Source organism: Gossypium arboreum, chromosome 2 (genome assembly GCF_025698485.1).
Source record: "Gossypium arboreum isolate Shixiya-1 chromosome 2, ASM2569848v2, whole genome shotgun sequence".
In the NCBI taxonomy this organism is placed as follows: Eukaryota; Viridiplantae; Streptophyta; class Magnoliopsida; order Malvales; family Malvaceae; genus Gossypium; species Gossypium arboreum.
The window spans coordinates 65169895-65186058 of record NC_069071.1 but is presented as its reverse complement, the minus strand read 5'-3'; the positions used below and the strand labels follow the sequence as shown (position 1 = coordinate 65186058).

At 32.8% G+C, this 16164-nt stretch overlaps 3 protein-coding genes and 1 long non-coding RNA gene across 4 annotated transcripts; all 4 read left to right on the top strand.

Moving 5' to 3' along the window:
• The first annotated feature begins 318 nt into the window (after positions 1 to 318).
• LOC108466206 (trans-Golgi network-localized SYP41-interacting protein 1-like) lies at positions 319 to 2361 on the top strand. The gene is made up of 4 exons (XM_053024856.1): positions 319 to 609; positions 706 to 796; positions 904 to 1164; positions 1240 to 2361. The coding sequence occupies exons 2-4, from the start codon at positions 719 to 721 to the stop codon at positions 2359 to 2361; spliced, it is 1461 nt and encodes a 486-aa protein (XP_052880816.1). The 5' UTR covers positions 319 to 609; positions 706 to 718.
• Positions 2054 to 6333, top strand: LOC128279291 (trans-Golgi network-localized SYP41-interacting protein 1-like). The gene is made up of 3 exons (XM_053024854.1): positions 2054 to 4241; positions 4365 to 5875; positions 5965 to 6333. Exons 1-2 carry the CDS (start codon positions 3339 to 3341, stop codon positions 5133 to 5135), a joined length of 1674 nt encoding a protein of 557 aa, XP_052880814.1. The 5' UTR covers positions 2054 to 3338; the 3' UTR covers positions 5136 to 5875; positions 5965 to 6333.
• LOC128288380 (trans-Golgi network-localized SYP41-interacting protein 1-like) lies at positions 2479 to 2922 on the top strand. Its single transcript, XM_053024858.1, has one exon. The coding sequence runs from the start codon at positions 2479 to 2481 to the stop codon at positions 2920 to 2922; it is 444 nt and encodes a 147-aa protein (XP_052880818.1).
• Positions 6334 to 6463: 130 nt separating the features above from the next.
• LOC128279294 (uncharacterized) lies at positions 6464 to 8711 on the top strand. Its single transcript, XR_008278740.1, has 3 exons — positions 6464 to 7011; positions 7882 to 8214; positions 8354 to 8711. It is a non-coding gene; the product is annotated as an uncharacterized LOC128279294 (long non-coding RNA).
• Positions 8712 to 16164: the final 7453 nt, after the last annotated feature.

Here is a 16164-nt window from a genome sequence, read left to right as displayed (position 1 = left end):
ATCAATTTATTTTTAAAAACTTTTCAAGGTTTTTTACCTATAATTTCCTTAAAAATATATTAATTGGGGTTAGGCTCAACCTTAGAGTTGTTTGGAGTTGCGGTCACCTAAAGTCAAAAATTGAAAGAGTCTAAAATATTATTTTTCAATTGTTAAGGGGTTCAAAAAAATTTACTTTTAAAGGTTTAAAATTTTTTTACCAATTTTTAAGAAATCTAAAATTTTAAAAATATTTTTGCTAAGAGCCAAAAATGACAAAATGCGCCTAATTGGAGTGGGATGAGTTATAAAGTTTTGGCAGTTGAAATTACTGTTACATGTATTTTTATTTAAAATATGACCGAATTTAGGTCGGATATTTTTTGGAATTTAATCTTTTGACAATGGCGAGACTAGCCGTTTGCATCTAATTGAAGCGAACCTCGTCGTCATACGTTTTCACCAATGAAAATAGACAGAGAAAGGCCAAGAATCAAAACAATATCATAAACAAAAGAGATATATGATAAAGTTCTCCTTGGAATCGAAGCTCAATCCGAATCTCATCAGTGCATCAATCTACCTTATGATTTAAATCCTGGTCTAATCCATTAACACCTTGATTTCTAGGTATTTATTTATTCAATCCTTGGCGTTGGATTTTTCTTTCATATTTGATTCTTGACGAAGGAACACTCATTTATTATTATAAATTTATATGATCAGGAGAAAATAGAAAATGTCTGAATTTCACGATTTGGAAAATTCTGGAACTGTTGATAATCGACCTATTTATCCTCAATCTTCGACTAATCAGGTTCAATTGAAATCTTAGGTTTTTATTTTTATTTTTTTTGTCATTGTATAGGAAAAATCTTTAATGTAATATTTATTTTTTAATTACGAATTTTTTAATCAATTTAGGTAGAGCTGTCTCATGTTGATAGCAGACAAGATCTGTTTGTGGATGCTCCAGATGAGTTGAATAATGATAATAAGGAAGGTGGAATGCCCGCTGTAAGTCCAAACGTTGCCGTTTTGGAGGGAAAACGGAATGCAGTAGCTAGGCAGTTTGATGAAACGGATAATAATGATAGTAATCACTTCGTCAATGAAATGGAGCACCTGCGAGCTTTGCTGGAGCAGGCAGTTGACGAAAAAGAGAGACTTGAAGTCAAATACAAGGTTTCGTAGATTTGTCTAGATATTGATCGATGATTTTATGTTTTCAAAATGTTATTTAGGGTTTTGTGTGTGCAGGAAGAAATGGAGGTGCTTTCAAGGGAGATTCATATGAAGGATCAACAGATTGAAAGGTTGAATGCAAGGGATATAAGTTCTGTAGCTGAAGCTGGGAAGGAGGTTTTTGCAGAGAAGAACCCGCAGTATGAGGTTACGATGGAGAGGATTTTGGCTGCTCTTGCGTCAGTTGTTAATCAAGGAGATGTTATGGGTTATTCCAGTGGGGAACAGGTTGACCTTGTTGAGAAAAGCATGTTGGCATTAATAGAGAAGTATAACCAATTTCTTTTTGAAGTCAATCAACTTAGGCAGTGTTTGACAAAGGCTGAGTATGATTTTGGTGTGCAGGAGTTTGGGACTCTATTTGTTGCGGCCTGTGATGAGTTATTTGAGTTGAGGAGGAGGGAAGCACAGCTGGTTGAAAAAATAGGCCTTTTTGAAGATGAAAATAGGAAATTGCTTGAACAAGTTGAAAATGAGAGAGTGGCAGTGAATACACTGAATTCGGAGCTTGGGAAAACGAAGGCTGAGTGTGAAGAGGAAAAGATGAAGTGTGCTAATACTAAAGAAAAGCTGAATTTGGCCGTGACAAAAGGGAAGTCATTGGTTCAGCAGCGGGATGCTCTGAAGCAGTCTCTGGCTGATAAAGCAAGTGAGCTTGATAAATGTCTGGCTGAATTGCAAGAGAAGACTAGTGCCCTAGAGGCTGCTGAATCACACAACGATGAATTGGTGAAAAGTGAAAACTTGGTTGCATCATTGCAAGAATCACTCTCGCAAAAGACCTTGATTGTTGAGACATTTGAGCACATCCTATCGCATCTTGATGTACCTGAGGAACTCCAATCAGTGGATATTGTTGGAAGAGCTAGATGGCTTGCTAATGAAAGAAATGAATTGAAGGGTGCTTCCTTGGACTTCTGTAGATTGAAAGATTCCATTTGGGCAATTGATTTACCAGAAAATGTCTCATTTTCTGATTTAGGTTCTCGCTTGGCTTGGCTTAAGGAATCTTTTTACCGGGCTAAAGATGATATAAATATGTTGCAAAATGAAATGTCCAGAACAAAGGAAGCTGCAAGTGATGAGATAGATAAATTGAGTGCTTTACATTCGGCTGTACAACAAGAGGAGGACTAAATTAAGGAAGAATTAGATCACCTCAGAATTAAAAAAGATGAAATTGTTGCAAAGGCAGAACAGATATCATTGGACAAGGATCATTTAAGTGATTCACTTGCAGCAGAACTAACTGAGATGGATAAAGTCCAAAAGGAGTTGGATGATCTCACAAATAAATATGAAAATATAGTTGGGAAGGTCCGTCAACTTTCATCAGAGAAAGATCAGATGTTTCGGTTGTTGGTAGAGGGTTCTGGAAAAGTGATGGGGGATCAACAAGTGATCGAAGAGACTTCTTCTAATCTACCCGTGTTAATAGATAGGTGCTTAGAGAAGCTAAAGGAGCAAACAAGTCCATCTCTGGAGACTCCTTTTGTGGATGCAGAACTGTTTGAAAAATACCAAAGTCTTTTGTATGCTAGGGATCTGGAGTTGATGCTTTGTAAGGAAATCCTAGAAGAAGATATGCTGGTGTGGTCACAACTAAATGATCTGTCAAATCAGTTCAGAGTAACTTCTCAGGAACTTTTTTCATTGAAGGAGGAGAAAGATGTTCTGCAAAAAGATCTTGAACGATAAGAGGAGAAAGCTGGTCTGGTGAGGGAGAAGTTAACAATGGCAGTTAAGAAAGGAAAGGGACTGGTTCAAGACCGGGGCAACTTAAAAATTCTTCTGGAGGAAAAGAAGTCAGAAATTTAGAAGCTGAGGCTTGAGATACAACAGGAAGAATCTAGAGTTGCTGAGTGCAGGGATCAGATCAGTACTTTGTCTGCTGATTTAGAGCGTGTACCGAAGTTGGAGAGCAACCTTGTAGCTATGAAAGAAGAAAGGGATCAACTTGAGAAGTTCCTAACTGAGAGCAATAACATATTGCAAAGGGTAGTTGAATCTATTGATCGCATTATTATTCCAGTTGACTCAGAATTTCTAGAGCCTATAGAGAAGCTGGACTTGCTTGCTGGGTATATTGATGATTGTCAGACTGCCAATAGTTGATGGAAGTGAAGGAAGAGTCTAGTAACCTGGCTGGCAAGTTAGCCCAGGCCCAAGAAACTATGAAATTACTTGAAGATGCATTGGCTGTTGTGAAAAATGATTTGTCTCAACTTGCTGAAGAGAGGAAGGAGATGGAATTTGATAAAAGAAATATAGAAATAGAGTTGCAGAAAACAATTGAAGAAGCTTGTTTACTTGAAGAGGCTTGCGACTCTAGAAAGTCACTTGAAGAGGCATTGTCACAGGCAGAAAATAAAACTTCAGTGCTTATCAGTGAGAAAGAGGATGTCCAAGGTAACAAAGCTGCTTCAGAGATGGAAGTGGAGAAAATGAGAGAGGAAATTGCTATTCAGACCAGCAGACTCGCAGAGGCATATAACACTATAACAACACTTGAAAATGCACTTTCTCTGGCAGAGAAGACGGTTGCTTCACTAACTGAACAAAATAACAATGCACAAGTGGAAATAACCAACTTAGACAATGAGCTGAAGAAACTAAAAAATGAAACTGATACACACACTAGCCAGCTGAAAGATGCTGGCAAAACCATAAAATCGCTGGACAATGCGTTGTCTAAGGCAGAAAATGACTTTTCTGCACTTCTAGATGAAAAGAGAACTGCTGATCAGGAGGTGTCAACTCTTAATTCCAAAATGAACGTATGCATGGAAGAGTTGGCTGGAAGCAGTGGCAACTTAGCAAGCAGATCAAAGGAGTTGATTGGTCATCTCAACAATCTTCAAATGCTTGCCAAAGACCAAAGTTTGTTGTTTACAATGAGACAATGCTTTGACAGGAATTCGGAGCGCCTTAAAGATATGGATCTTACCATTAAAAATGTAAGGGAGTATTTGTTTGACAAGGATTTGAAACTGCTGCAAGGTTACCCATTCATTGAGGTGATGTCAAACTTTACATTTTCATTTAGCTTGTTGCCTTCTGGACATTGAATCACCATTTTTCCACAATTTCCTGAATGAGTGAAGACTTTGTTACTAAATTGTCTCTTCCAATTTTCACAGGATATTGCTAGCCCGCTGAGACAATTTTCTGATGATAGTGATAATACTTTAAACATTGAAATGGAGAATGATGAAGCAAATGCAATAAATGCTGATGATGTTTCTTTATGTTTTAGAAGGGTTACTGAAGGGTTTCAGATGCGAAACAAAATCCTTGCAGATAGGTTTGAGGGCTTTTCAAGCTTCCTAGATGAGTCAATAGCAACCGTGTTAAAAAAATTACATGCCATAGAGGATGAGGTAAAAAGTATGATCAAGCATAAGGAATCCTTGAAACAAGAAAATGTTCAAAAGGTGTTGGACGATCTCACAAGTAAATATGAAAAAGTAGTTGAGAAGGTCCATCAACTTTCATTAGAAAAAGACCAGATGGTCAAGTTGTTGGTAGAGGGTTCAGGAATAGTGATAGGCGAACAAGAAGGGACTGAAGAGGCTTCTTCTAATCTACCTGGGCTAATCTATAGGTGCTTAGAGAAGATAAAGGAACGAAGTGCATCTTTGGAGACTCCTTTTGTGGATGAAGATCATTTTGAAAATTTTCAAAGTCTTTTGAATGTTAGGGATCTGGAGTTGATGCTTTGTGAGGAAATTCTGGAAGAAGATATGATGGAGAGGTCACAACTGAATGATCTGTCAAATCAGTTCAAAGTAACTTCTCAGGAACTTTTTGCATTGAAGGAGGAGAAAGATGTTCTGCAAAAAGGTCTTGAACAGTCGGAGGAGAAATCTGGTCTGTTGAAGGAGAAGTTATCAATGGCAGTCAAGAAATGAAAGGGATTGGTTCAAGATCGGGAAAAATTGAAAGTTCTTATGGAGGAAAAAATGTCAGAAATTGAGAAGTTGAGGCTTGAGTTACAACAGGAGGAATCTAGAGTTGCTGAGTGCGAGGAGCAGATCAGTTCTTTGTCTGCTGATTTAGACAGCATCCCAAAGTTGGAAAGCAACCTTGCATCTATAAAAGAGGAGAAGGATCAACTTGAAAAGTTATTGTTTGAGAGCAATAGAAGATTACATATGGTAGTTGAATCTATTAATTGCATTGTTATTCCAGTGGACTCAGCATTTCTAGATCCTGTACAGAAGCTGAACTTGCTTTCTGAGTATATTTATGATTGTCAGACTGCCAAGAAACAGACTGAACAAGAGTTGAGGGAAGTGAAGGAAGAGGCTAGCGTCCTGGCTGGCAAGTTAGCAGAGGCCCGAGCAACTATGAAATTACTTGAAGACGCATTGACTACAGTGAAAAATGATTTGGCTCAACTTGCTGGAGAGAAAAACGAGATGGGAACTGGTAAAAAGAATATAGAAATAGAGTTGCAGAAAACAATTGAACAAAGAGATGAATCTCAAAGCAGGGTTTTCAAGTTGGAGAGTGATGTAGAAGGATTGGAAGGTTCATGCAGAGAAATGAGGCTTAAGATAGCGGGTTATCAAGCCAAAGAGGACAGATGGGGGTAAAAAAAAGGCAGAACTTTTGTCATCATACAATAGTTTGTTAATGAAAGATAAGGGTAAATGTTTTCCTCCCACCTCATTAGTCTTGTGTACTTGATGTTCAATTGTCAATACTCTTTATTAAGTTGAATTTTTATTGTTGCAGAATCTGACGAGTTGAGGGAAGTGAAGGAAGAGGTGAGCATCCTGGCTGGCAAGTTAGCAGTGGCCCAAGCAACTATGAAATTACTTGAAGACACATTAACTACTGCAAAAAATGCTTTGTCTCTACTTGCTGAAGAGAAAAAAGAGATGGAAACTGGTAAAAAGAATATAGAAATAGAGTTGCAGAAAACAATTGAACAAAGAGATGAATCTCAAAGCAGGGTTTTCAAGTTGGAGAGTGATGTAGAAGGATTGGAAGGTTCATGCAGAGAAATGAGGCTTAAGATAGAGGATTATCAAGCCAAAGAAGACAGATGGAAGGAAAAAGAGGCAGAACTTTTGTCATCGTACAATAGTTTGTTAATGAAAGTAAAAGGTAAATGTTTCCCCTCGTACTTCGTTACTCTTGTGCACTTGATGTTTAATTGTCAATAATCTTTATTAAGTTGAATTTTTATTGTTGCAGAAGCTGAGGAGCCTCTGTTGTCAGCGTCTCAATTAAGAACTTTGATGGAAAAGTTACGTGGGACTGAAATTCCTCTTGTGGAGTCTGAAGACCTGGAGTCCCATATCTCTGCTGATGTTAAGAAACTGTTTTCTGTTATTGGTAGTTTCACTGATTAGCAGAATCGAATAAATTTGCTCTCTAATGAAAAGGAAGAACTGCAGTCTACACTTTCAAGACAGAATTTTGAAATTGAGCATCTTAAAGGAGAAATTGAAATACATTTTAGAAACAAGCCAGACTTGGAACATATGAAAATGGAGCTGTCTGAGGTTAAATTTGGTTTGGAAAAGATTATTGTTGTGTTGGGAGGAAAGGAGTTCATTGGAGGCCAAAATTCTGTTGGTATGAAAGTGCTTTTGCCTGTTCTAGAAAAGCAGGTTAATTCATTCCTGTTGGAGGCCAAAACTTCAAAATCCAAAGCAGAGGAACTTGGTACCAAGCTGGCTGGAAGCCAAAAGGTCGTGAATGAATTGTCAACTAAGGTTAAGTGAAGCACCTTCTGCATCCACTGGGTCTGAAATATCTGAAATTGAAGATCTGGTAAATAATTTTCTTTTACGCCTTCTGCATCTATAGTTAATTCAGTTTTATTAACTTACCTTGTCACCGTGAACTTTATGGTTTGATACATATTGTTAAATTAGAATTTGAGTTTTTATTCCGACTTAAATTTTGTGCGGATCTAACTGTCTAAGAAGCTTTTAAATCATGCGTATAATATAAAGGGTTAGGCTTGATTTCAGTAAATTGTATAGGATAATTTGTTTAGAAGATTTACTATATGCCTGGCAGTTTAAATAGACCTCTGGTTTTTCTCTTAGTGACAGGTTCAAATTTAAACGGATTGATGGTTCTTTAGTTCTAGATTAATGCAATAGATCAACTTTTTTGTTAATGAATGTGCTTCATTATTGCAGTACCATTGCTTTGACAGATATAGTTCTCTGACCTAAAACTTCTATGGCTGTATGGTGACCGTAATATTGAATTTTTCATGAGCCTAATCATTGATCCTTCATATTATATATATTCAAATTATTAGAACATTTTCAAGTGATGCTTGGATATTCTATCTTTTTTTGTTGAGATTATTATATCATAACTGTAGATGAGGATTTGAGAATTCCCATTGAAATTGCGTGTGAATATGGAGGCAGGTGAATTAAGGAAATCATTGCACAGACATGTTTGATGAAATAGTGTGGAAAATGATTGAATTATTTTGTGGTTGTGATGACAAATATAGAAGTGATGAATAGAAAAAAAAGTTGGGTGTTAGTTATAGACTTTTCAATGCATATAATCATGTAACATATTGTACTTTCAGTGGGCTGCTTAACTTTACAATGACATTGAAAAGAAAAACTCTGCTCTTACTAATTCTAATTTACTTTATTGATGCTTCTGCAGGGATCATTTGGAAAGAACCCAATATCTTCTGCGCCCTTAGCTGCCCATGTCAGAACTATGTGAAAAGGATCAACTGACCATCTTGCACTTAATATTGACTCAGAAGCTGACCGCTTGATCAACAGCAAGGAACTGATAAGCAGAAATGTTGGCATTCTACAATTTTTTTCTTTCTTAGAAAAGTAACTTCTTATTTGTACAAGCCTCTAACTTGCAAAACTTAAGCATACGGTCGTTTCTCTTTTTGACAAGTCGTTCGTTCAACTCCCTCAACACATCGGGTCTCATCCCAAAACAAGGGAAGTTGATTGCAGATCGAGTCGATGGAATCTGGTAAAATCCTCTACCCAAATTATCATATTGAAAAGGGAAATTTTCTTTTCTTAAGAGCGAATTATCAAGTGCTTTCTTAATGCTGACTATGTATTTGAATAATTTGTAATGATCATACATATGTTTTTAATTGGTGCAGGGTATCCGGTGGTCAGGTTCTAAGCAGTCGTCCCAGAGCAAGGCTAGGCCTCATTGCCTATTGTCTTCTCCTGCATATATGGCTACTCGGAACCGTTTTATAACGAAGCGTGTGATCTTCAATCCTCTGGACATCTTATCTGATGCCACAATTGCATCATGGATATATATGGTAGTCATTCTTTTATTTATTTATTTATTCTACACAATCATGGATGTACATTTCTAGCGATTGCACTTTTAGAAGTCGCAGAGGATGTAGGGTCCATACTTTTGAAGGCAAAATTCGCCAGTTTCAAGTAAAACATTGAGCATGTTGCAATTTGTGGGTAGTTAATAGACAAAATTAAGATAATATATATATATATATATATATATATATATTTCAATTTCTTTTTCCTCTGAAATTTGTCTTTTGCTTTTATCAGTTTAGGTACGCTACATCTGTCCTTTTTTTTTTTTTTTTTTGTTAATTTAAATTTTTTTAGGTCTCCTTTTAATTTTTAAGTTGATCTGCATTCCGTCTTTCTACACTTTACTCATTTCAAATTTAGTTTCTAAAATTCCTAAATTGATCCTAGATCTCTCTACTCTTTTGATAGCATTATTAAAGCACTGTTTTTGTATTATATTATGTAGCATTTTTATTTAAAAAAGAACAAGGAAATTCTAGATTTAACTTTTTATTTGTTGTATTTAACTTTCTAATTTTTAAAATTTAAAATGTCACATAATCTAATTATTAATTTTTTTATTGTGTTATTAGTTGGACTTCAATTATTAAATAAAACAGGTAGAGAAATTAATTTTTTAGATTAAAAGTAGATGGGGCTAAATAATAATAATAATAATAATAATAATAATAATAATAATAATAATAGGCTATGTTTGGCGGATAAATTTGGAGATTTTAAAATGCTAATCATCAATTTAAAATATTAGTACTTGTAATTGATCTTCATGAGTTATTGGATAAATAATCATTTAAAACTAATTTAGGTTATTGGAATTTCATTGATTTAGAAAAATATTGAAAATAAATAATATGAAAATATACAATGCAATAATATGTATATGTTTAATATAACAAGTTACACGCATCTACGATTTTTTTATTTAATTTTTATTATTCATCAGATTAAAATTTTCAAAATTAATACAAAAGTTTATTTACGCTTAAATATATGCAATTAGTGTTTCAAGGTTGTCCCTTTTTTTTTGAATTAAAAGATTGTTTTCTTCTCTTAACATTTAAGGCGTATCCCAACTAAAATAATTATTCGTAGAATTAAATTTATTTATTTGTTATGCTATAATAATATGCTTTTGTAATTCAATTTAATATAATTTGAATGAAACGTTAATTCTTTCTTTTATTATTATTTTAATGTTATTTACTTTGTTTTTAAATCTATTAGATTTTAAAACAATTAATTAAATATATTTTAGTTTAAACCCTAAATTTTCTTAAATAAAATCTAAATTATTATCTAAATTTTGAAAAAAAATTATGCTTGTTTTGACATTTTGGAATATTTTATTCCTATAGATATAATCATAATTAATTTAAAATATACCAATCGTTTAAAGTTAAAAAAAAGTAAATTAAATATAATCCCAATTATTTTAAAATATAACTATTGATGACATTTACTTAAGTTTATTCAGATGTCCAGTACTATAAATATTATATTTAATGTATTTATATATTTATATAAAATTTATAATCTCAATCAATTTTTATTTATACATGCAACTAACCTATGCATCACACAAATAAATGAAACAAGTATGTAAAATATAAATAATGTATACACTAAATTTGGAACAGGTGTCGCATCTATTTCTTTTTTTTAGATAAATATTAATTAAATAAAATTCTAATTTATCCATTTGATTTTATTTAAATATTGATTTATTATTTATATTATTATTTAATTTTAATTTAAACATACAAATCCTAAAATCAATTATCATATTTTTAAAAGAAAATGACATGATTTATCTATTCATTAGATTTTAAAATTTATATAAATTAAATAAAAATAAAAATAAAAATAAAAAATAATTTATCCATTTAATTTAACTTAAATATTTATTTTAATATAAAAATTTTTAAAATAATTGTCGCATTAAAAAAGGATAATCAATAAAATTATTTACCTGTTGTTATAAAATAAAAAGACATAAGAATTTAAATGAAACAAAACTCTGCTTCTAATGACTATTAAAATATAAATATATCAAAACTTATCTAGATCTGTAACACCCTTCACCCGTATCCGTCCCCATAATAGGGTTACGGAGCATTGCCGAACTTATTTCATAATCAATCATACATTTCACATACATTTTCCAATTCCAAATAAAAGTCATTCACAATCAATCATATAGTCCCTAATACGAGCCTATGAGGCCCAAAACATGTATTAGAAGTGGTTCGGGACTAAATCGATAACTCAAAAAAATTTTGGAACACTTAGAAAATTTTACAAAATACAGGGGACACACGCCCATGTGGCCGAGCCATGTGTCTTGCACGGCCGAAGACACGCCCGTGTCACAGGCCGTGTGGACATTCAAAATGAGATCACATGGCTGTGTCCCAACCTGTGCCCGACCCTGTGTAACTCTTTGAATTAGGTCATATGGCCAACACACACGCTCGTATGACTAGCCCGTGTGCCTTTCGAAATGGCCACACATGCCCATGTGCCAGGCCGTGCTAGACTTATAGGGTATACTGACTTATGCCACATGGCCAAGTCACACGCCCGTGTACTGGGCCATGTGGAGCATACTGACTTGGTTGCTAATTAAACACAAGGGGACACACGACCGTGTCACCTGATCATGTGTCACACACGGTTGAGACACACGCCAATGTCTCTGCCCGTGTGGACAAAAATAGACTATTTACCAAGCTATATTGCTCACCCAAACTTTCATTCACCTACACAACCCAAAATAGCATATAACATAGCATAAATAGGCATTCCAATCAATCTCAATCAAGTCTAACTCATGCTAATTCCATACCAAGAACTATAATGCTCATAACATCATAATTTACCTACTCAAAACATACAAATTTCTCATTCACAAATAATCTAAATGGTTACTTTCATTTATGCACTATTTTGCCTAAAGCCACAAGCATACCAATCTTAAATTTCAACCATTTGATACTCAAGCTATTAATTCACAACAAGCATTCATATAATAAATTATCAAACACATAACAAAAGGCTACTTGCACATATATATACATCACCAAGTATACCAAGATAAGCCAAGTCACATGGCTATACACATAACTAACCACTCATCATTTACAAGCCAAATCAAATGGCTAAATCCATTACTAATATATATACCAAAATGACCATAACTTCTATACATGCCATATAACCAAATACATAAATTCAAAAGTTCTAAAGTGATAGCTTGATAGTGTGATGGGATCTTCGACAACTCCTAAATCCGAGCAAGCTTCGATAATCACTATAAAAAACGAAAAAGTAAACAGAGTAAGCTATAAAGCTTAGTAAGTTCGTATAGTAATAAACTCAACTTACTATATATACACAATTTAAGCAATTAAATACATTATATATAACTCATATTGATCCACAAACCTATCATATATTCATTCACAAGGTTAAATATGAAATTCACAAGTTTCTTCAATTCAATGCTTGTATGGTTCATGTACATACCTGTACCAACTAGTATCAATCTCATACTCATCCATATCCTTGATATACCTGTTGAACCATTTGGAATAATATCGGATACTCGGGAATCTCGCACCCTAAGTGCCAAATACATAGCCGAAGCTATCTCAATCTCATATCTCATATAATGCTAATTCTCGAGCTATCAACGGGTCTGCTCACACAAGCTGACAATCATGACGTAGCTACATGGTGCTGCTCATACAAGCTGACGAGAATCCGCAACACATGCCGGATAACTTAGCCACCGGTAGGGCGTACAGACCAGCACCCAAACACATAATCCCTAATGACATGTCATTCAAATCCTAATCTATTCCTAAGGTTCAACCGAGATTTCACATTGCCGAATCTTCATCGAACGTATCTGTAAGATCGTATTCAAAATAATTCAATAATAAAGCATTTAAAATACAATTATATCAATGATTATTAACATACAAACTTACCTTGATCGCAAAAATGACGAAATGGATCGACTAGTCCAATACTTTGTTCTTTCCCCGATCTAAATCCTAACTTCGCTTTTCTTGATCTATATAATATCAAATTTAACTTATTCAATTATCATTCTATTCAATTTAGCCCAAAAATCACATTATAGAAAAGTTACACTTTTCCCCTAGTAGTTTAACATCTTTACAATTTAGTCCTTAGCTCATAAAAATAAAAATTCATGCAATTAAGTCCCTACCCATGCTGGCTGAATTTTTCTTATTACCATAGTAGCCCACATTTTTCATTTATTTCACGTTTTTACCACAAAATTTCCACATTTCACAAATAAATCCCTAATTAAAAATTTTATCAAAAATCTCTTAACAAATGTTTATCTAACAACAACCATTTGTTTTCTATAATCAAACATCAAAATACATATACATTCATCAATAAAAAAACCCTAAACCTTTAAAAGATTTTCAAATTAGTCCCTGGGCTAGCTAGATTAAGCTACAACGACTCCGAAAACATAAAAATCATTAAAAACGAGACAAAAAGCATGCCAATTTGACAAGGATGAAGATGGTCAAAACTTCAAGCTAAAAAATGGCTAGGTTTTCTTCTACATTTGGTGGAGATAGGAAAATAAAGATGAAAACTTTTTTTTTGTTTTATTTAATTAACCTTTATTTGTTAATTTCCTAATTTAACCTTTAAAACACTTATTAATTACACCAAATACCAAGCCACTATCATCCACCAACTCATAAATGGGCTAATTACCACATAAAGACCTCCACTTTAAAGTTCTATAGCTATTAGACACCTTTAACTAGTAGAACTCATAATTTCACTTTACGCGATTTAGTCCTTTTTATCAAATTGAACATTCAAACGATAAAATTTCTTAACGAAATTTTCACACAATCATACTATCATGTTGTAGACATTAAAATAATAATAAAGTAAATATTTTCACCTTGAAGTTGTGGTCCCAAAACTATTGTTTCGATTTGACTAAAAATGGGCTGTTACAAGATCTCGATGGACATCCACTTAATAAAATAATTATAACACCCCCTTGAATGTCCATTTGTAGATAATATGTCTCATTAAAACCTTATTAAGATAAAAACACTATGGGAAAAAAATACTAGTGAAGAAAAAAGAGTACACATATCTATAATACGCATATATGTTGCCTCATTAAAAATATTACCAAGAAAACCCATTGGGACAAAACCTCGGGTAAGGGAAAAAGAGTACAACGCGTATTTACTCCTCCTCATTAAAACATCACATGCTTTCTCATATACTACATGTTCAATCTTGAATACTAGCTTTTCAAATGAGCATTTATATCACAATTCTTTTGAAAGTCATGAGTGAGAGAAAATTTGAGGAAATATATTTTGATATCTTCAGGAGTTTCAACAATAATCATAGCAAAACTTTAATCATGATTCTTTTATGAAAACACAAATAGGTATTGTGGATCATTTTATGATCCTCCTTTAACTACTATTCACTAAGTCAAATTTACCACATATGTTCAAATTATTTTAATTTATATAAATGAACAATTTCCCAAGAATTTCAATATGCTTCTAGCATTTTCAATCCTTCAAGAATCGTAATATAAACTTTACTATATAGTGATTCATAGAAAGTTGTAACAACAACCATTAGACGCAAGTTTAATCTTTTATGAATTACCAGTTTAATAATATGTCTAAAGGTTATTGCATCCACCAAAAACGAATATTATATCTTTTCATAATCAATCCCAGGCTTAGCAGAAACCTTCATATTTTATTGAGTTTTTGCAAAACTACTTCATTTGTATCCTCACTGGCTTTATACCTTTAGATATTTGGACTTCTGGTCCAAAAACTCTACGAATTTCAGTTGTGTCTTTCTATTTTGACCAATCTATTCCATATTTATATTTCTCAATAGATTTATCCAAGATTCTCCTTTTATTTCATTATTTTAACAATAATATTGCATGCAAAATCATTGTCGACCAGTTTTATTATTGATTCCACATTTTCGTGAATTGACATAACTTATTGAGATATCTTACTTTCACTATTTTAGTCTTCTATTTTAGGTAATTGAATCACATCTGAAGTTTTACTTATTAGTTTTGTCTTTGTTCTCTTTTGGAGCACCCGCCTTCACTATATGACCATCTAGATTTATTATTTTCTTTTATTAGAATTTTCATATTTGGAACTTGTAATGAGTTATCCTTATTCAACTTTTGGATCAAATTACTCCCCCCTAACTCATTACAAGTTATTATTTCTCTCCCCCTAATGGGGGAAAAGTATCGAATCAAGATAGTAATCACAAATCATGTCATAATTGAATCTTCAATACGTTCAAAACATCTAACAATACAAGGATACTTGTAATTAATATATATTTCCAACTTTCTTTGAGGATTCACTCATCTTTGTGCATTGTGGTGGAGCAATTAGAACATATACGAACATACAAAAATTCAAAGATGAGAAATATTTAATTCTTGACTAAAAACCAATTGTACTGGGGAGTATTTATAACTTATTGACTTGATGCAGGCAACATGTAAATCAATATAATCTCATGTTGAAATAGAAAGTTTAGTTATCATAAGTAATAGTTTAGATATTAATCAGATGCGTTCAATCAATAATTTCTCTAAACCATTATGCGCATAAACAACAAGCTTTTACTAATTCTTTTCAAACTCATATACAACAATCAATAAAAGATTGAGATATAAACTCATCAGCATTAGCAAGATGAATTGTCTTAATTACATAATTTGAAATTAATTATTTAAACAAGTAATCTAGCAAACAATAGGTTGCAAGTTGATAACACATATGCGATTATTTTGTAGATGTATCTACCAAAATCATATAATATCAAAACTATTACATGGTGGATGAATGAGCCCATATTCATTTTAGAAATACAAGACATTAAATCTCAACTTTGGCTAGTGAGTTTCTAATAAGAAATTTTCATTAAGAACAAACAACAAATTTAAATTCTTTAAATTAAAGAATCTTTTGGTTCTTTAATGAATGCCCATATGAATTCTCAATTAATTTCCTATCATAGATGATCCAGGAATGTCTAACTGGTCATGTCAAATAGTAAATGCTTTTGTATCAGTAAACTTCTCATTTACTTTAACATGCATTTCAATTGTACTAATAATGTCAATATAAATTGTGACAAATTGATAATTTTACTGTCATTCCTTTTACTTTGTATCCACATATAAGTATTATTGTGACATTTACCACTGTAAATGTATAAATCAATGTGAAGTTTGTAATGCCACTAAGTCAACAAAATAAATATAATTTTCAAACAATTATATGCACTATTCGCTTCAGGGAATATGCCAAAATCTTCAAATCAAATCAATAACTTAATCCTCCTTTTTTTTTTCATCTTTTCAAAATAGATATTTATAGTATTCATATGAAATATAATCTTTTCTTCATTCACAATCTCAATATGATATCCATTATCATGGATATCTCTTAAAACCAATGCATTAACTACCACAAATTTTGTGCTTATTAGATATTGATATATTGGCTCTTCTAGAGCTTTCAACTAATTTTGT

What these genes read in the sequence shown, in the direction of transcription:
- LOC108466206 (XM_053024856.1), top strand. Translation starts at nt 719, where the DNA reads ATGTCTGAATTTCACGATTTGGAAAATTCTGGAACTGTTGATAATCGA. An exon ending in CTCAATCTTCGACTAATCAG is followed by an intron (nt 797 to 903) that starts GTTCAATTGAAA and finishes TAATCAATTTAG; the next exon opens with GTAGAGCTGTCTCATGTTGA. An exon ending in GACTTGAAGTCAAATACAAG is followed by an intron (nt 1,165 to 1,239) that starts GTTTCGTAGATT and finishes TTGTGTGTGCAG; the next exon opens with GAAGAAATGGAGGTGCTTTC.
- LOC128288380 (XM_053024858.1), top strand. Translation starts at nt 2,479, where the DNA reads ATGGATAAAGTCCAAAAGGAGTTGGATGATCTCACAAATAAATATGAA.
- LOC128279291 (XM_053024854.1), top strand. Translation starts at nt 3,339, where the DNA reads ATGGAAGTGAAGGAAGAGTCTAGTAACCTGGCTGGCAAGTTAGCCCAG. An exon ending in AAGGTTACCCATTCATTGAG is followed by an intron (nt 4,242 to 4,364) that starts GTGATGTCAAAC and finishes CAATTTTCACAG; the next exon opens with GATATTGCTAGCCCGCTGAG.